This window comes from Notolepis coatsorum (assembly GCF_963971535.1).
Source record: "Notolepis coatsorum genome assembly, chromosome: 11".
Lineage (NCBI taxonomy): Eukaryota > Metazoa > Chordata > Actinopteri > Aulopiformes > Paralepididae > Notolepis > Notolepis coatsorum.
In genome coordinates, this window is record NC_140175.1 from 124,145,315 (window position 1) to 124,167,005 (window position 21,691).

Consider the following 21,691-nt stretch of genomic DNA (forward strand, 5'->3'; position numbering starts at 1 on the left):
CGACAAGGTTCCTCTCTTTAGCCTTTGGCGTGGTTTATTATTTCACACATCATTATGCACATTAGATCTTCTCTCGTGAGAGGCGACGGCGGAAGAGACAGAGGGCGAGGGAACAATCTCTTATATACCCTCTCACCTGACGTCAGCTCCAATAGCTACGTCTCCTTGCGCCTATAGCACCCTCTTGTGGAAACAGTTAAGCAGTTACATGCAATCACATAACCTCAACACTTACATCCACTAGCAAATGATTTGGGATGCTGCCATACAGAGTGCCATTTACAATAGCAGAGACAAACTCATATCCCGACTAGGAGAAACTAGCTCATATCCCGACTAGGAGAAACAAGCTCATATCCTGACTAGGAGAAACTAGCTCATATCCCGACTAGGAGAAACAAGCTCATATCCAGACTAGGAGAAACAAGCTCATATCCCGACTAGGAGAAACAAGCTCATATCCCGACTAGGAGAAACAAGCTCATATCCCGACTAGGAGAAACAAACTCATATCCCGACTAGGAGAAACAAGCTCATATCCCGACTAGGAGAAACAAGCTCATATCCCGACTAGGAGAAACAAACTCATATCCCGACTAGGAGAAACAAGCTCATATCCAGACTAGGAGAAACAAGCTCATATCCAGACTAGGAGAAACAAACTCATATCCCGACTAGGAGAAACAAGCTCATATCCAGACTAGGAGAAACAAACTCATATCCCGACTAGGAGGAAACAAGCTCATATCCAGACTAGGAGAAACAAGCTCATATCCAGACTAGGAGAAACAAGCTCATATCCCGACTAGGAGAAACAAGCTCATATCCCGACTAGGAGAAACAAGCTCATATCCTGACTAGGAGAAACAAGCTCATATCCCGACTAGGAGAAACAAGCTCATATCCCGACTAGGAGAAACAAGCTCATATCCCGACTAGGAGAAACAAGCTCATATCCCGACTAGGAGAAACAAGCTCATATCCAGACTAGGAGAAACAAGCTCATATCCAGACTAGGAGAAACAAGCTCATATCCCGACTAGGAGAAACAAGCTCATATCCAGACTAGGAGAAACAAACTCATATCCAGACTAGGAGAAACAAACTCATATCCCGACTAGGAGAAACAAGCTCATATCCCGACTAGGAGAAACAAGCTCATATCCCGACTAGGAGAAACAAGCTCATATCCCGACTAGGAGAAACAAGCTCATATCCCGACTAGGAGAAACAAACTCATATCCAGACTAGGAGAAACAAGCTCATATCCCGACTAGGAGAAACAAACTCATATCCCGACTAGGAGAAACAAGCTCATATCCAGACTAGGAGAAACAAACTCATATCCCGACTAGGAGAAACAAGCTCATATCCAGACTAGGAGAAACAAGCTCATATCCCGACTAGGAGAAACAAGCTCATATCCAGACTAGGAGAAACAAACTCATATCCCGACTAGGAGAAACAAGCTCATATCCTGACTAGGAGAAACAAGCTCATATCCCGACTAGGAGAAACAAACTCATATCCCGACTAGGAGAAACAAACTCATATCCCGACTAGGAGAAACAAGCTCATATCCAGACTAGGAGAAACAAGCTCATATCCAGACTAGGAGAAACAAGCTCATATCCAGACTAGGAGAAACAAGCTCATATCCCGACTAGGAGAAACAAGCTCATATCCAGACTAGGAGAAACAAGCTCATATCCAGACTAGGAGAAACAAACTCATATCCAGACTAGGAGAAACAAACTCATATCCCGACTAGGAGAAACAAACTCATATCCCGACTAGGAGAAACAAGCTCATATCCCGACTAGGAGAAACAAGCTCATATCCCGACTAGGAGAAACAAACTCATATCCCGACTAGGAGAAACAAGCTCATATCCTGACTAGGAGAAACAAGCTCATATCCTGACTAGGAGAAACAAGCTCATATCCCGACTAGGAGAAACAAGCTCATATCCCGACTAGGAGAAACAAGCTCATATCCCGACTAGGAGAAACAAGCTCATATCCCGACTAGGAGAAACGAGCTCATATCCAGACTAGGAGAAACAAACTCATATCCCGACTAGGAGAAACAAGCTCATATCCCGACTAGGAGAAACAAGCTCATATCCAGACTAGGAGAAACAAACTCATATCCCGACTAGGAGAAACAAGCTCATATCCCGACTAGGAGAAACAAGCTCATATCCCGACTAGGAGAAACAAGCTCATATCCCGACTAGGAGAAACAAGCTCATATCCAGACTAGGAGAAACAAGCTCATATCCCGACTAGGAGAAACAAACTCATATCCAGACTAGGAGAAACAAGCTCATATCCCGACTAGGAGAAACAAACTCATATCCCGACTAGGAGAAACAAGCTCATATCCCGACTAGGAGAAACAAGCTCATATCCCGACTAGGAGAAACAAGCTCATATCCAGACTAGGAGAAACAAGCTCATATCCAGACTAGGAGAAACAAGCTCATATCCCGACTAGGAGAAACAAGCTCATATCCCGACTAGGAGAAACAAGCTCATATCCCGACTAGGAGAAACAAACTCATATCCCGACTAGGAGAAACAAGCTCATATCCCGACTAGGAGAAACAAACTCATATCCCGACTAGGAGAAACAAGCTCATATCCAGACTAGGAGAAACAAGCTCATATCCCGACTAGGAGAAACAAGCTCATATCCAGACTAGGAGAAACAAGCTCATATCCAGACTAGGAGAAACAAACTCATATCCAGACTAGGAGAAACAAACTCATATCCCGACTAGGAGAAACAAGCTCATATCCAGACTAGGAGAAACAAACTCATATCCAGACTAGGAGAAACAAGCTCATATCCAGACTAGGAGAAACAAGCTCATATCCCGACTAGGAGAAACAAACTCATATCCAGACTAGGAGAAACAAGCTCATATCCAGACTAGGAGAAACAAGCTCATATCCCGACTAGGAGAAACAAGCTCATATCCCGACTAGGAGAAACAAGCTCATATCCCGACTAGGAGAAACAAACTCATATCCCGACTAGGAGAAACAAGCTCATATCCAGACTAGGAGAAACAAGCTCATATCCAGACTAGGAGAAACAAGCTCATATCCCGACTAGGAGAAACAAGCTCATATCCCGACTAGGAGAAACAAGCTCATATCCAGACTAGGAGAAACAAACTCATATCCAGACTAGGAGAAACAAGCTCATATCCAGACTAGGAGAAACAAGCTCATATCCAGACTAGGAGAAACAAACTCATATCCCGACTAGGAGAAACAAGCTCATATCCCGACTAGGAGAAACAAGCTCATATCCCGACTAGGAGAAACAAACTCATATCCCGACTAGGAGAAACAAGCTCATATCCAGACTAGGAGAAACAAGCTCATATCCCGACTAGGAGAAACAAGCTCATATCCAGACTAGGAGAAACAAGCTCATATCCCGACTAGGAGAAACAAGCTCATATCCCGACTAGGAGAAACAAACTCATATCCCGACTAGGAGAAACAAGCTCATATCCAGACTAGGAGAAACAAACTCATATCCAGACTAGGAGAAACAAACTCATATCCCGACTAGGAGAAACAAGCTCATATCCAGACTAGGAGAAACAAACTCATATCCAGACTAGGAGAAACAAACTCATATCCCGACTAGGAGAAACAAGCTCATATCCAGACTAGGAGAAACAAGCTCATATCCCGACTAGGAGAAACAAGCTCATATCCAGACTAGGAGAAACAAGCTCATATCCCGACTAGGAGAAACCCAACGGAATCTCACGATCCTTCTTCAGAAGTTGCTCCTCTGCTTGGCTGCCTGACCAAGACTCAAGATCAACATCCAGTTTATAGGTGACTTCCTCATAACATTAGATTGCATTTGATTGGATTCAAATGTATTGTCATCATGCAACACAAGTACAGTCCAACAAAAATAAGTTTGGCATCCAACCAGAGTGCAAATGTAACAGTAAAGGGCAATAGTAATATACAATGTACAGGTGATTAAACTGGATATAAAATATATAAATTAGTACCTACTACTGAGTAATAGTGCTAATCAGATTGAGTTGTAGTATTAATATGTAAATGGTAGATGGCTGCATTTATATAGCGATTTACCCAAAGCACTTTACAATTTGTTCCTCACATTTGACCCATTCACTCACACATTCACACATCATGCGAGGTGCCAACCTGCTCATCGGGAGCAGTTAGGGGTTGAGTGTCTTGCTCAAGGACACTTCGACATGCTGTCCGAGAGGAGCGGGAATTTAACCGGGAACCTCCGGATAACCAGACGACTGCTCTACCTCCTGAGCCACTGTCGCCCCCTATATGTAATATATGTACATAACATATGTCACCCCTAATATGTACAGTGATACAGGTATAAAGACACTATGGTAGTAAGTCGTACTGGTAGTATTAATATGTACAGTGATACAGGTATAAAGACACTATGGTAGTAAGTCGTACTGGTAGTATTAATATGTACAGTGATACAGGTATAAAGACACTATGGTAGTAAGTCGTACTGGTAGTATTAATATGTACAGTGATACAGGTATAAAGACACTATGGTAGTATTAATATGTACAGTGATACAGGTATAAAGACACTATGGTAGTATTAATATGTACAGTGATACAGGTATAAAGACACTATGGTAGTAAGTCGTACTGGTAGTATTAATATGTACAGTGATACAGGTATAAAGACACTATAGTATTAATATGTACAGTGATACAGGTATAAAGACACTATGGTAGTATTAATATGTACAGTGATACAGGTATAAAGACACTATGGTAGTAAGTCATACTGGTAGTATTCATATGCACAGTGATACAGGTATAAAGACACTATGGTAGTATTAATATGTACAGTGATACAGGTATAAAGACACTATGGTAGTATTAATATGTACAGTGATACAGGTATAAAGACACTATGGTAGTAAGTCGTACTGGTAGTATTAATATGTACAGTGATACAGGTATAAAGACACTATGGTAGTAAGTCGTACTGGTAGTATTAATATGTATAGTGATTAGGGTGACCAGATGCAAAAAGTCCAAAAGTGGGACAACAGTAAGATTTTGGTGGGACAAAGTGGGACAACAGTAAGATTTTGGTGGGACAAAGTGGGACAGATAGATAATGTCAATTTTTTTTATTAGAATAACTGCCATGGTCTTCACTGAATAGATTTAAATCAAAGGTTAAATCAAAATAAATACAAATTAAATACCACCTAACATCTGTTTTAAATATTCAAACGTCATCACTTGACAGGAATGTCTTGTGTTTGATATTCCCTGTTAACACACAACTAGGGAAAACAGTGTAGTATAATACAAAAATAGGATTTGGCTCTTCAAACCTAGCTCGGGTGTCCAATATCTCAGTGACAGAGGGAAAAGTTTTATGGTGCCATGATTGGAAGCATCAGAAGCGACCGAAAAGAATGGTGTGTTTTGGTCATCTGGGACCATTGGGGTTTTTAATTCAATCAAACAACTCTCCACTGAGGAAGGTGCCAGTACATCCATAAATATGGATGTAGCTTTTGTACGACCACACGATATTTTTTTTGCAATATCTGAGTCTGGCAAAATGACAGGAGCTAGTTTCATACCACAGTCGGCTGACCTGTATGAATGGGAGTGTTGTACTGTGTGATAGACACTTGTTATCTCAGCTGCAGTGACCTTGTCCGTCTGGCTATCATTGTTTGGTTTAAAAAGAAACGTATCCATAGATCTGGATGTTTCTTTTTGGTGAGCCACTTTCAAGTGAGACTCACGTCCACTGTGGCGCTTCAAGTCGTATTCTCCTCCATGCGCAATTGAAAACGAACTATGACACAAAACACAGAAAGCCTGCCATCTGCCTCACCCAGTCATGTGTCGTTTGCCAGTCTTGGTTGTAACTGCAGGTCAGTTTCTTTTTACTGCTTTCCATCTTGAACTAGTTCGCTTGTAATGTTGTTGTGTTTTTTTTGACCAATCAGATTTGCGATATGAGGTAGCGTCACAAGTTCAACTCGCAGAGCAGCGCGCTAAAGTACTATAACCAATCAGAGCAATGTGTGTGGACAAGAGGCGGGTTGCTACGTTTACTGTCTGTAGGGAGGGGCTTTTAGACGCATGTTTTTTTTGGCTTCGAAAAGAGGGACATCCTCTCAATATGAGGGACGCGGGACATTTGGTCAAATGGTGGGACAGTACAACCAAAAGGGGGACACCTGGTCACCCTAATAGTGATACAGGTATAAAGACACTATGGTAGTAAGTCGTACTGGTAGTATTAATATGTAGTGATACAGGTATAAAGACATGGTAGTAAGTCGTACTGGTAGTATTAATATGTACAGTGATACAGGTATAAAGACACTATGGTAGTATTAATATGTACAGTGATACAGGTATAAAGACACTATGGTAGTATTAATATGTACAGTGATACAGGTATAAAGGCACTATGGTAGTAAGTCATACTGGTAGTATTAATATGTACAGTGATACAGGTATAAAGACACTATGGTAGTAAGTCGTACTGGTAGTATTAATATGTACAGTGATACAGGTATAAAGACACTATGGTAGTAAGTCATACTGGTAGTATTAATATGTACAGTGATACAGGTATAAAGACACTATGGTAGTAAGTCGTACTGGTAGTATTAATATGTACAGTGATACAGGTATAAAGACACTATGGTAGTAAGTCGTACTGGTAGTATTAATATGTACAGTGATACAGGTATAAAGACACTATGGTAGTAAGTCGTACTGGTAGTATTAATATGTACAGTGATACAGGTATAAAGACACTATGGTAGTAAGTCATACTGGCCAGCAGCGTAACTAGTATGAGTTTTTATTATTTCCTTATTGCCCTACCTGGGCATTTAATATTACACTTGTGCATCTCCAAGTGAACTAAAACTAAGAGATAATAATAACAACATAATAATATACATAAAGTTGTAGTTTATGAACAAACACTCTAATCCCCATCATCACCCAAAGGGGGCGGGGTATGACTATAATAGAGGCGTGGCTATCAACATTCAAGACGTGGCAATATCTGACGTCATCAACCCGCGCCCATCGTTCACTGAGCTGCTGCCGTTCAAACTGTACAGAGCTAGTTGGATTAATACTCGCCGGTCTCGTTCTACTGGAATATCAAACATCAACAGGTACAGTATGCATGTGACCCTGTGTACATTAACCCAGTATAAGTGACCGTTGGTTGCGTTGATTTCAGAGGTTAGCTGTAACGTAATGTACAGTCCCCTCCCCATCATATGTATATATTCTGTTAGGATCTATGGGTAACAGTACTGTATATTTGCATATCGTATATGTCACAAATGTAACAGTACTAAATACCTGTGGCTGTATGTCATGTATGTCCCTATGCCATAAATGTCATGTATGTTGTGTATGTCATATGATTATGATGAATGGAAAATGGGGGACCCTGATGTAAACAAGACGAAAGTCTTTCTCTGGTCTGCATCCCCTTAACAATTGTGTGTATTGAGCCGTACTGTATTGTACCCATTCTGCAATCTGTTAATAAAGTTTTCATTCATTCATTCACGCTGTGTGTGTTGTCATCAAGCTGGAGTCCCAGCCTACAGTCATGTCTGCCCACTGAGCCGGAGCTGCGGTCAACATCACTATCCTCCTGTCTGGACCACGTTAGTAATAGTAATATATCAGAGAGCGTTACAGACATCAAGCAGGTCTGCAGCTGTCGTCAGGTCACTAGGTTGCATGACGACGTGGCGATGGCTCCCATCCCATAATATGGCCAAGCTTTGACAAGTCAAGTCGTGCTGCTGCGACCAGCTGGTGTCAAATGTATTGGTGTGAGTGAAATGTCCAAAGGAGATGCAGATGACCTGTCAGACTAGCCTTTGTACCACTTATGCAGCAGAGGAGGCCATGCACTGACTGCAAGTTAGCAAGCCCATGGTGTAAAGTGTAAACAAAGTATTTTGACCATCCACCAAAGTCATCACTATGATGTAAACAAGACGAAAGTCTTTCTCTGGTCTGCATCCCCTTAACAATTGTGTGTATTGAGCCGTACTGTATTGTACCCATTCTGCAATCTGTTAATAAAGTTTTCATTCATTCATTCATGAAATGAGATAAACAGGAAGTTGTAGAATATGTTCTTATTCACACCTGCTTGTGGGAGGGAAGAGGAAACTGAATTGGAGAGAAAGAGGGAGCTTGATAAGAAATTAATTATCCAATTAGAAAATGTAAATCTGTCTTGAGTTTTGCTTGGTCATCATAATAAAGGAGTGTAAGCTAACTATTTTAGATGCCAGATAACCGAATGGATTCTTTCACATTCACAATATGCAGGCAGAGGCTGAGAAGATGATGGAAGAGAGTGGAATCGAGACGACGCCACCCGCCAGCCCCACACCTCCCCCTGGCCTGGCGGCCGCCACCCCCACCAGCCCTCCTCTGACCGCCGGTAAGATGGAGAGACTGGTGGATGCTGGGAGCAGATGACTCTCTTGTGTGGAAGTTCTTTCCGTTGTTACTGTTCCAATCTTCATCCGTCGAGTTGACAGTTTTGAGTGACGTGTTTGCAAACCAATCAATCCCTATGCTAGCTGGTATGCCCAACCTCTACTATGCTCCACTGCATAGGCCAGAAAACAAATGCTTGCCAATTGAGCGCAATGTGTTAATGTAAAGACGTGGTATATCAGCACATGGCAGCACATCACCCTCATCCACCTCCACTGGCTCCCCATCAAATCCTGCATCACCTACAAAACCCTCGTGCTCACCTACAAATCCCTCCACGCTCTGGCACCTCAGTACCTCACTGACCTCCTCCACCCCTACACTCAGTCATGGTCCCTGCGATCCACGGACACTGGTCAGCTCTCCATCCCCCGAACCAGACTGCGGACCTTCAGGGACAGAGCTTTCAGTGTGGCAGCTCCCACCCTCTGGAACTCCCTCCCCGCAGAACTCTGCACTGCCCCAACTCTGGACTCATTCAAAAAACTGCTCAAAACCCACCTCTTCAATTTGGCCTTTAACCCCTAATTTCTCACTTTGTGTCTGTCCACTATGTTTGCTACTTTTGTTATTTTCTCCCCCTATGTAAAGCGACCTTGGGTCTTCAGAAAGGCGCTATATAAAATGAAGTTATTATTATTATTATTATTATTATTATTATTATTATTATTATTATTATTATATAAAGACATGATGTAAAGACGTGATGTAAATACTTAAAGTTAGGACGTGATGTTAAGACGTGATGTTAAGATTAAGACTGCGGTATCCTCTCTCCGAGGCGGCTCGTTCTTATTATTATCCCCCATTGTTCAGGTCGACATGGCCGCACAAACACCCGTTGGAGGAGTAGTGGGGGAGAAGAAGAGGAATATTTTTAAATAGCAAGAATTATCAACTGGCAACTCTGTGCTCGTCAGACTTGCTGGTACTGTATGGAGAGAGAGGCACACAACAACAGACAGACAGCCGGTTTCAATCACTGAGCTGTCTGTCTGTTATTGTGTGCCTCTCTCCATACAGTTTTACATAACTATGTTTTACATGACTATTTGGTACCCGCCACACGGCGGGCAGACCTCTCAGTGTCACTCGCCAAACGTAAAAACTGACCGCCAATGGCGCTTGGCGGGCTCTAATTTCGCCCCCTGCAGGCTATACAATACTATACAATCTACAGTTATACTATGTGTCCTTATGCTAGCTTGCTATATCCATCTGTTTACTATACAGGAACCACTCCCGTTCTTGTTTTTAAAGTGACCTTTCATTGTGTAAAGTGACCATAAGTGTGTGAGCGTGTGCAGCATGTGTCTGTGTGTGTTCATGCTAAAGTGACTGCTAGTGTGTGAGCGTATACAGTGTGTGTGTTGTGTGTGTGCTCATGTGTGCTTGTGTGTGGAAAGTTCAGTGTTCAAGAGCCATATGAAATCCGTTTTATTTTTTTTCCAAATTCCATTCGATTTTTTTCCGTTTTAATATTTCAGAATTCTGTATTTTGCTTTTTGTACGCGCATTTTACCATCAGAAATAGTGTCTAATAAGTGGGAATGAATAAATGTCCACAATTTAATAAGATATAACAGTCCATTTAATAGGGCTGTCTTAAATACTTCGAAGCTTCGTTCGATGGGCATGGGATTCGAATATGAAAATAAAATTCGATTAAAAAAAAAATTATATATTTTTTTGCAAAATCAATTCTGCCTCTCTTTGTTAACTACAACAAGCAATGCTGTTTGTTATTTAAGATGAGGTCGGACTCGGCACTGACAAGATTTGTGTTCATTGTGCTGCTTTTATAAAGCCTCAAATGACGGCTTACAATATTTCATGTAAGCAAAGTGTTTTGTTTGTCTAAGATTTAAGGTTTAAACTTTACAGCACTGACAAAGTTGAACAAAGTGCTGTACAAGTCCCACTTGTTTCACTACACACATGAGTGCATGCTTACCACTGTCAGTCTGCAACACTACTATCACCGACATCTAAGAAGGGAGATCCCCCCTTGAATGGCCCTTCTAAGGTTTCTCTCCTCCACACTGCCTCTGGTGCTTTTTTCCCTATTGTTAGGTTTTAGTGAGTTTTTCCTTACCTTCGCGTGGGGTATGTCTGGGAGTGCTTGCACTCATTCATTTATTTGTATTTATCTTAAATTTGTTGGACCTTATGGTGTTCTTGTTTTGTTCTTGACTTATTGTTATGTTTCTTCTTGACTTGTTTAAAGAAGACGTGTCCGGCCCATGGGGACATTAACGTGTGTTGTCGGGCCTTACAAATAAATTTGATTTGATCTGTTGTTCGCCCCCCTGTCAGACCGCACTGATATCCGAAAGCGACGACTCTACATGCAATTATTTTCATCCACGATGTGTTTTTGTCTAAGTTTGTCTACGTTGTCAAGCCGGTGACAGGAGTCTGTAGGGCTGCACGCAGTGGTCTATCCACTTCCCCTAGATGGGCGGCATCTTCTAGAAAACGAGTGTTCATTGGAGGAGCTTAGAGCGCATCTGTACAACGATGATGTTCATTGGTTATGGTCGGATTATTATGAGGCGCAAATGGGAGGAATCATAAGGGGGGAGTCAGAGTTCGGCTTGTGCCAGAGAGCGAATCAGCAGATTGCAGAATGATTTTTTTGTTTTGTTTTGTAATTACTAGTACTCGCCAGACTGGCGAGTGCTCTTCATGAATCACTCGCCAAACATAAAAAATACTCTCATTTGGCGAGTAAAGTGGCCTAATTTCCTCCCCTGGCTATGGGTCTAATAACACCCTCGAGTATCAGTGACTTGCTTCTGGTCAACGTGCAAAAAACAGATTATTTTTTCATCCGTACATTTACGTTTTATACCGTTTTGAATATGAATATAGTTTGGTTGCTTTCCAGGGAAAAGACGCGAAAAACTGCGTTTTTGTGTAATTCAATAAACACGTCATTTTTTGCCTGATTATCGGATCTTCCTGAAATCAACGTTAGATCATAATTATTATCCTTCCTCGTGCAAGCATGCAATGTGGTTTTTATTTTATTATTTTCTTTTTTTATTGATCTTTTTCCCCCTCCTTTTTCCTCCGATTTTCTCCCATCCCAATGTTAGTTGTTATGCCAATTCCCAATCCCCTTCCTGGTCGCTGCGCACTTACCCCCCACAGTCGGTCTGGGAGAGTGGAGGCTATCACGTGCTTCCTCCGACACACGTCTAGCCAATCAACCGCTTCTTTTCACCTGGCAGCGCGGACTCTCACTGAGAGCGTGTAACGTGTGGAAGGATCACACTACCGCCCTTAGATCCTATCCGCGCTTGGCAGGCGCCCCGACCGAACTGTAGGAGTCGCTGTTCACAACGACCCGGACCCACCCCGCCAGCTTCTCCCACCCTCTAATACTGCCAATTGTATTAGTGTGAACGGCCAGCCAAGCTGGTGACAACCCCGGAGCTGTGAGCTGGATTCGAACAGGCGAATCCAGCGTCTCCGGGGTTGGTGACGAACACAATCTCCGCTACGTCACCTGACCGCCCTATGCAATGTGGTTTTGACCCCCCCCCCCTCCTCCTGCAACCCAACGGCAAACAGCCATACACATAAAACACGGATAGCTTCAACCAGATCAACGCAAGCTTTCATACATAGTTTCCTTACCTGGTCTCTGATGTAACACAAAAAAAAGAATCCAAATATCTGATCGCCATTCCAGTTATCCACAGCGATCCTGTCTCCGACGTTGTTGGGCATTGCACTTCAACGGGCGAGCGGGGTCAGTAGTCCAAACCATCCCTACAAGCGCGTGTTTTGCCGGAGTGTTTAGGACCCGCCCCCACGCCGCAGCTCGGTATAGAAAAGAAACTAACCCGTTTCTAACTGGGTGCAATAATGGCCGAAGGCATTAGAGGAGCGGTATAAGACCGTCTGCCAGCTCAGACACATTCAGTACAGCATGCACAAGGTGCCCCGCTGAATTATGAATGGCAATAGCGAATAAAAGAAATACCGTGAGAAAAACGTAGATCTACGTTTCCGGCACTCAACGATCGGGCGACAGAAACGTAGTTCTACGTATTCGGCAACCAAATGGTTAATTGAAGTTACCTGCCAGTCACCTGCACATGCAGTCACGTTTAATGTGTGTAATAATAATAACAAATCAAAGTAATTTTCTGCACAACCTCCGATTTGGCATTTCCCGACTTCACACACTGACATCTTTTAAACAAATAATCCTGAAACCAGTCACAACTTGTAGGGATACTCCGATATTGATATCGGATATCGGCTCCCGATATGACTAAAATAGTTAGATCGGGTATCGGAGAATTTTTTAAATATATTTATTTTATATATAATTATAATAATTGTTTTTGTTATTTAATTTTAATAATAAATAACAATTCAGTACATTTATATCTGTCTTAATTTCTTACATTTTGTTTCACTAAGTTAGGAAAGTAATGTTCTAAGTCAAGCCTGGTGTTGCCTTGCACAAAAGAATGATCCCAGTCTCTTCCACACAGTGAGGCGTACAGTTTATTAATTGAACAATGGGATCGGTACTCGGTATCGGCCGTTACCCAAATCCCAGGTATCGGTATCGGGACTGAAAAAGTCGGAGCGGTGCATCCCCAGTCACAAGTCTCTCTACCTATATTACACAATGTTTGTAAAAGCAAATAATGATTCTTTCGACAGATCCACAAAAAGGGCATCTTATCATCTAATGCAGATACAATGTCATTTGTAACTAATAGTCGTGTGATTAGCTCTAAATCCAGACGGGTGTGGACTAACCCTAACCCTAACTGAGCGAGACGAGAGAAAAGACTTCAGTTGATTGTTTGCCAAGGACTCCAGGACGTTAGCTCAGCATGGAGGCTTGAAGATGAGGTGGTCATTATTTCCCACCTTGCCTATTCAGTTACAAGGGGAACGCAAGGGGATACAGCTCCAGATGGTGTATTTAGACTATCCTATGAAGCACATCTTATCATAGAAAGGTTGAATAAATAGAGTTCCAATGTCTTTGGCAAGTGGCCATGGCAAGATATTTTTTTGGGGAATTAACTGATAGAAAATGAGTCGAAAATGAATCTAATCGAATCGTGGTCAAATGAAGAGATTTCATGATGCATTGAATCGTTGCCTGAATAATCGTTATCGAAATTAATCGTTGTGAGGTCGCATCGTTTACACCCCTAATAGCTATAATATTTCATATAGTTTTAGCACTCGCAAGTTTGGCTTTCTCCCCATTGAACAAAGCGATGGCGTTCTACCCAGAAGGTAAACAGCAACCCCTAGGCGCTGAATGAGTTAAACAAATATATTATATTAAAAAAATTAAAAAATAAAAATGTAATACTGATAACAATATCGATAATTATCGAGTGATATGATAACATTATCATATCCTTATCGTGATCAAATGTGTGATAAAAAATGGCCATATCGCCCAGCCCTAACATAGAGGACAAATAGACATTTTAAAACATTTGAAACACAAAGGAGTTTTTAATGACAATATCACACATTCTGCCCACATACTGCCCCCTGAAAGGAATCAGGAAGTAACAATAGATACAGTGTCATAAGACTATTAAAGTCAACTATTTCTGACGACGCGAGTCATTAGTGTCTACGGGCACTGTGCCACACTCTAGATTAAAGATGTCACATCAACCTGAATGTCACGACAAAGTCAACATCATCGTTAATTCTCACATGTTGTTCCCCCATTAGTAGGAGATTTACTGAGGCCCTGGGTGTTTTCATTTACACTCCGTTAATTCCATTTAGAATGTGACGGAGCTGAATTTAAAATGTATTTTCTGTGATTTGGGGCTTATTTGCTTTGCAGAATTAAAAGCCGTTACTAGCAAGGTCTCATTGTACCCGATAACACTTGTTTTTTTTATTTAAATTTTTTTGTATCTCTCTTTCTCCGATTGTTCTCTGTTTTTCTCCCTGTCCCAATTTTTTAGTCGTTGTGCCAATTCCCCCCCCCCCTCCCTGGTTGTTGTGCGCATGTTCTCCTACCGGTCGGTACAAGGGAATCCTGAAGTCATCCGCACGCTTCCTCCGACACGTGTGGCGACAGCCAGTGACTCTTTTTTCACCTGGCAGCGAGGACTCTCATTGGTGAAGCGTAACGCGTGGGAGGTCACGCTGCCTTCATCAATTCCTGCCTCCGCTGAGCAGGCGCCCAGACCTGACCTGTAGGCGTCGCTGTCCACAACGCCAGATTCCCACCCACGGCTTCCCTCCCCCTAACCCAGTCAAACGGGTTAGTATAGCGATCAGCCCAAGCCAAGGCAATGCTGACTCCGGGAGTCGAGACAGCGGTCTCTTGCATTGGTGACGAGCGCAATCTCCGCTACGCCACTTGACCGCCCCCCACCCAATAACACTTGACTCTGAGTTAATTATATTGTTTAACACTGTTTATTTTCTCATATTTCTATATTCATATTTCATTTTATTGCCTATATGTCTTTCTACTATTGCCCATACCTGTACCTCCCTTCCCCCTCCCCCCATGCTGCTATGATGCCCGAATTTCCCCAAGGGGATCAATAACGGAATATCTGATCTTATCTTACTAATACGTGGAATACAGCAACTCCTTTCCATAACTGAGATTCTTATGCCATACAAACATTATTTCACTACTCCAGTAAATTGCCCAAATCTTCGTTAAAAACCTAGCCTTAAGTTGCTTTCTACGCTTACAAGTAGCAGAGCTAGCAAGCTAAAGTTACACTAGCAAGACTTAGTGTCACATCTTATGGTTGGCACTGAGTGAATGATCTGACAGTCTCATCTTTATTTCCCTCTTTATTTACTCTTATCTGACGGTGTGGGAACCTGTGTTCTGTGTTGACATGTCAATTCGTTGGCCAGTGATGCAAAGTAGACATACAGTAACAACATTTCACTTTCATAGTATAATGACCACCTGTAGGCCGCCATGGATCCATTCAAAGGTATTTTACTATACCGTCATCCACAATGTATACATACCGTATATTTTTAAGCTAATTAAAAATGTATCCTTGCAGCAGGATAAGTAGAAAAGTTAAATAAAATCGACCATGACATCACATTACATGCATCATGCATGCAGACCTCCTCACCCCCTATACCAACGCCAGGGCCCTCAGACCTCCTCACCCCCGACCAACGCCAGGGCCCTCAGACCTCCTCACCCCCTATACCAACGCCAGGGCCCTCAGACCTCCTCACCCCCTATACCAACGCCAGGGCCCTCAGACCTCCTCACCCCCTATACCAACGCCAGGGCCCTCAGACCTCCTCACCCCCTATACCAACGCCAGGGCCCTCAGACCTCCTCACCCCCTATACCAACGCCAGGGCCCTCAGACCTCCTCACCCCCTATACCAACGCCAGGGCCCTCAGACCTCCTCACCCCCTATACCAACGCCAGGGCCCTCAGACCTCCTCACCCCCTATACCAACGCCAGGGCCCTCAGACCTCCTCACCCCCTATACCAACGCCAGGGCCCTCAGACCTCCTCACCCCCTATACCAACGCCAGGGCCCTCAGACCTCCTCACCCCCGACCAACGCCAGGGCCCTCAGACCTCCTCACCCCCTATACCAACGCCAGGGCCCTCAGACCTCCTCACCCCCGACCAACGCCAGGGCCCTCAGACCTCCTCACCCCCGACCAACGCCAGGGCCCTCAGACCTCCTCACCCCCGACCAACGCCAGGGCCCTCAGACCTCCTCACCCCCTATACCAACGCCAGGGCCCTCAGACCTCCTCACCCCCTATACCAACGCCAGGGCCCTCAGATCGGCTGATGAGGGTTTTCTAACCACTCGTAAGTCCAATTGCAAGTCTAGGGGCGGGGGGGGGGGGGGGGGGGGGGGGGGGCGTGCTTTTGCTGTCGCAGCCCCTGGCCTCTGGAACAGCATCCCCACGCCCATCAGATCTGCCCCCTCCATCGAGTCTTTTAAAGGGGAACCAGGGCTGTACGTTAACTTTTTTTGCACATAGCACTGGTGCTACAGAGGTTGATAGTTTTGTAGCACTGGCCAAAATCTTGTAGCACAAGTATAAAACGTGTTATATTTGTAACAGTCACAAATGTGCCTATTGTATTTGTGTTATTTAGTTGCAGTCAGGGAACAAACGTAACTTTTTGACTTACCAGCCATTTGGCTGGTAGATTTAAAAAAGGCAGATTTTTTTACCAGCCAAAAATTATAAATTGCTTTTTAGTATATCGCCATGTGTTATTATTCCTATAATACTCTCATATGCTATTTTCAATTAATATCATAAACAACATAAGGAATATTAGCATAATTTTGAGTGGACTGAAGGAATGAGTCAGCGTTAATAGTTTTAAATGCAAATAATTTATTGAAACATAGAAGTGGGGTCGGTTGGCACACACACACACACACACACACACACACACACACACACACACACACACACACACACACACACACACACACACACACACACACACAATGGGGGACCCTGATGTAAACAAGACTAAAGTCTTTCTCAGGTCTGCATCCCCTTAACAATTGTGTGTATTGAGCCGTACTGTATTGTACCCATTCTGCAATCTGTTAAATAAAGTTTTCATTCATTCACACTGTTTCAACTCACCACCCCCGCATCATATTGTAGTCTAGTCTGTCTTCAAACTTCCACTCCTCTCGACACACACACACCCTTCCCCTGTCCCCTGTTCTCTATGGCTCTGCCTCTGATCAGGATTAGCTTGTTAGCTTACGCTAATGTAACGTTAATTTCGGGCGATGTGGGCATAAAGGAATGGCGACGATGCAAAGCGTGTTAGATGCATTTGACCCGTTGTGAGGAAAAAAAAACACCACAGACTTATTTCGGATCGCAAAATAGCCGCACTGCTGTGTAGCGCTGCTCCTCTGCTTGACCGACCTGCGCCGCAGACAATAGCACGGACTGGCCGGATATGACTCGTCGAGTTGTCACAGAGTTTTTTCAAAATAAGAGTATCATATTAACCTGAACGTTGCTAGCTGCCGGAGCCATAGTTATTATAGCTGGAGCTGCGCTTAGGCGGAAATGAGACCGGCGAGAGGATTTTCAAAATAAGGGTATCGATATGAACCGAATGCCTATTGCACCAGTGCTACTGAAGTAAATCCATTCATCACACAGACCGCTGTTGCTGTAGCACGTGCGATATATATGTCGCACTGTACAGCCCTGTTTGGGCACTTTTACACAATTCCTGTGAGTTTATGGAACACTTCTGTAATTATAATTTTTTTTAATTCATTGTTTTGTATTTCTAATCAAGTCCTCAAAAACAGCATTTTTCTACCTGAAGATCTCGAGCCGTTTTGAGGCTGGGCTCCAACCACTGTGTGGCCTTCGAAGCATCTGGGACATTAACATGCAGCTGAGTCTCTCTGACATCACAAATCATCACATTTTCAGATGACTCAGTTCAGTGAGGGTGAATATTGTGAGAGGAGAATTGGAAGAATGCGCCAATATGAGAATTAGAGACATAGATATTAATATAAGTCCACATAGCTAGGAAACAATGCTAAACAGTGAAAAAGGCCATTTATAAGATAGTTCCCTTTTTAAATCTAAACGCAACACCCACCTATACTGCCTTCCCTGACTCACTCCGACTCTGGCCTTGCTTGTTGACGTGTTTTTTTCCCTTGGTTGTTTATATTTTCTGTTTATTCTATACTTTAGCACTTTTCTTTGTGTTTAGCTATGCGACTTACTATGATTGACCGGTGTCATGTCTAAATGTGCTACACAGATACATGTGATTAATTGATGAGCATCAGCAGTCGCTATCTTTTTAAGAAAAAGATAAATATCTGGCTCTTGGATAATGTTGCAATATAGCTATTGTATTTTTATCTCGGCTAGCTATATTTATTTTATATATGCAATAGACCACCGCACCTGTTCAGCTCATGAGAGAGCGCAGGGCGGATAAGATGAATGGATGTTGATGAGAGCCTTGACCTTGACGTGGTTGTAGCTACGGCTGTGGGGGCGCGGGAGACGTGATCCAATATACTGTTTTATACGCCTGAGTCTCCTGAACACGGAGAGACCGACCCCAAGTCGATCTGCACTTTCTCGGCCGAGCTATAGTCGCTTTTCCGTAGCTACAACCACTGACGTCAAGGCTCTCATCAACATTCATTCATTTACCCCCCCCACGCTCTCCCATGAGCTCCATGTAACGTGTAAGTGCTCCATGTAACGTGTAAGTGGTCCATGTAACGTGTAAGTGGTCCATGTAACGTGTAAGTGCTCCATGTAACGTGTAAGTGGTCCATGTAACGTGTAAGTGCTCCATGTAACGTGTAAGTGGTCCATGTAACGTGTAAGTGCTCCATGTAACGTGTAAGTGGTCCATGTAACGTGTAAGTGCTCCATGTAACGTGTAAGTGGTCCATGTAACGTGTACAGTAAGTGCAGTGGTCCATGTAAATGGTTTAGTGGAAGATGATCTCCACGTCGTACCCGTGTCTGTTCTTTGTGATACTGTGTGTCATGTTTGTGCTGCAGACCCAGGACCACAATGGAAACAAGTCTCTTTATTGTGTTTCATCCTTGACGTGTATTGTTACAATCGTCTACTAAATCACATCAAATTAAAAGAATACAAGCTAACATAACAAATAGCCTTCATCACGTTGTAATTTGGACTGGAAAATACCTTCAAATACTGTTATACTATCAAAAACTATGAGACACAATGTGATCTATTATCTTTTTGGCATGTCTCCCACACACACGCGGTACAGACGAGACCTTGCGTACATCGCTCAGGGACGGCAGACTAAACGCATTAGTCTGGAGGAGCAGTGAAGGTTATAGAGCCTGTATTACAACCAGGATGCCTCCTTGATGCGCCGCCCTTGTCCTCGGGTCGGAGAGGACCCGCCTTCCATTTCAAACAAGTGCAGAGATTAGAAAAGCGGAGAGGCTGTTTAGAGTGGGCAGGGAGGACACAATGAGAGGCTGTTTAGAGTGGGCAGGGAGGGCACAAGGAGAGGCTGTTTAGAGTGGGCAGGGAGGACACAATGAGAGGCTGTTTAGAGTGGGCAGGGAGGGCACAAGGAGAGGCTGTTTAGAGTGGGCAGGGAGGGCACAAGGAGAGGCTGTTTAGAGTGGGCAGGGACACAATGAGAGGCTGTTTAGAGTGGGCAGGGAGGGCACAAGGAGAGGCTGTTTAGAGTGGGCAGGGACACAATGAGAGGCTGTTTAGAGTGGGCAGGGAGGGCACAAGGAGAGGCTGTTTAGAGTGGGCAGGGAGGGCACAAGGAGAGGCTGTTTAGACTGGGCAGGGAGGGCACAAGGAGAGGCTGTTTAGAGTGGGCAGGGAGGGCACAAGGAGAGGCTGTTTAGACTGGGCAGGGAGGGCACAAGGAGAGGCTGTTTAGAGTGGGCAGGGAGGGCACAAGGAGAGGCTGTTTAGACTGGGCAGGGAGGGCACAAGGAGAGGCTGTTTAGAGTGGGCAGGGAGGGCACAAGGAGAGGCTGTTTAGAGTGGGCAGGGAGGGCACAAGGAGAGGCTGTTTAGAGTGGGCAGGGAGGGCACAAGGAGAGGCTGTTTAGAGTGGGCAGGGACGGGCACAATGAGAGGCTGTTTAGAGTGGGCAGGGAGGGCACAAGGAGAGGCTGTTTAGAGTGGGCAGGGGCACAAGGAGAGGCTGTTTAGAGTGGGCAGGGAGGGCACAAGGAGAGGCTGTTTAGAGTGGGCAGGGAGGGCACAAGGAGAGGCTGTTTAGAGTGGGCAGGGAGGGCACAAGGAGAGGCTGTTTAGAGTGGGCAGGGAGGGCACAAGGAGAGGCTGTTTAGAGTGGGCAGGGACACAAGGAGAGGCTGTTTAGACTGGGCAGGGAGGGCACAAGGAGAGGCTGTTTAGAGTGGGCAGGGAGGGCACAAGGAGAGGCTGTTTAGAGTGGGCAGGGACACAAGGAGAGGCTGTTTAGAGTGGGCAGGGAGGGCACAAGGAGAGGCTGTTTAGAGTGGGCAGGGACACAAGGAGAGGCTGTTTAGAGTGGGCAGGGAGGGCACAAGGAGAGGCTGTTTAGAGTGGGCAGGGACACAAGGAGAGGCTGTTTAGAGTGGGCAGGGAGGGCACAAGGAGAGGCTGTTTAGAGTGGGCAGGGACACAAGGAGAGGCTGTTTAGAGTGGGCAGGGAGGGCACAAGGAGAGGCTGTTTAGAGTGGGCAGGGACGGGCACAAGGAGAGGCTGTTTAGAGTGGGCAGGGACACAAGGAGAGGCTGTTTAGAGTGGGCAGGGACGGGCACAAGGAGAGGCTGTTTAGAGTGGGCAGGGACGGGCACAAGGAGAGGCTGTTTAGAGTGGGCAGGGACACAAGGAGAGGCTGTTTAGAGTGGGCAGGGAGGGCACAAGGAGAGGCTGTTTAGAGTGGGCAGGGACACAAGGAGAGGCTGTTTAGAGTGGGCAGGGACACAAGGAGAGGCTGTTTAGAGTGGGCAGGGGCACAAGGAGAGGCTGTTTAGAGTGGGCAGGGACACAAGGAGAGGCTGTTTAGAGTGGGCAGGGACGGGCACAAGGACGCAGAGAGACAGACGATGTCTGTCTTCGTCAGGGACGTGACACTGTAGTGGTGGGGGGAAATATCGATACAGTATAGTATCGCGATACTTTGCGTGGCGATACTGTATCGATACAAGGACGCCAAGTATCGATATTTTATTATGCATATTTTATAATCTTTTTGTATAAGGAAGTTGCATTGTTTCAAGTTTCAAGTTTCTTTAATAGTTGTCATACAGAAGTACAGAATACTTTCATACAAAATGCTTCTTACTGTTACGCTCCAGAGACTGTGCTAGACAAGATAGTATCAAATAACATAGTATAGCATGTAGTTTAGAAGAAGAAAATGAGGTCACAGTGTTCGGTATAGACATATGTACAATGTTCTGAGTTACCATATAATATACAATACTATGCAGTGTACTAATGTACAGTACTATATAGTGCAAAGCAGAAATGGGATGAGGTACAATTTAGGTACAATTTACAGTAAGGTGTACGAGTTGTAGTGCAATCCTTCATCAATA

At 44.2% G+C, this 21,691-nt stretch overlaps 2 protein-coding genes across 3 annotated transcripts in view; one reads left to right on the top strand and one right to left on the bottom strand.

Annotated features, from left to right (window-relative positions):
• pip5kl1 (phosphatidylinositol-4-phosphate 5-kinase-like 1) overlaps positions 1-21,691 on the bottom strand; it is a gene marked incomplete at both ends in the record, with an annotated part of 469,911 nt that overhangs the window by 329,935 nt on the left and 118,285 nt on the right. The gene's annotated exons all lie outside the window — the stretch shown is intronic.
• The window catches only part of prrc1 (proline-rich coiled-coil 1), an 81,703-nt gene continuing 67,120 nt past the window's right edge, over positions 7,109-21,691 (top strand). The window contains exons 1-3 of one of the 2 annotated variants that reach the window (XM_084324320.1): positions 7,154-7,224; positions 7,653-7,731; positions 8,411-8,525. In XM_084324320.1, coding sequence (XP_084180446.1) covers positions 8,426-8,525 — 100 coding nt within the window. In that variant the 5' untranslated portion in view covers positions 7,154-7,224; positions 7,653-7,731; positions 8,411-8,425. Of the gene's footprint in view, positions 7,225-7,652; positions 7,732-8,410; positions 8,526-21,691 lie in introns of both variants that reach the window. The other variant, XM_084324319.1, reaches the window with a different exon arrangement.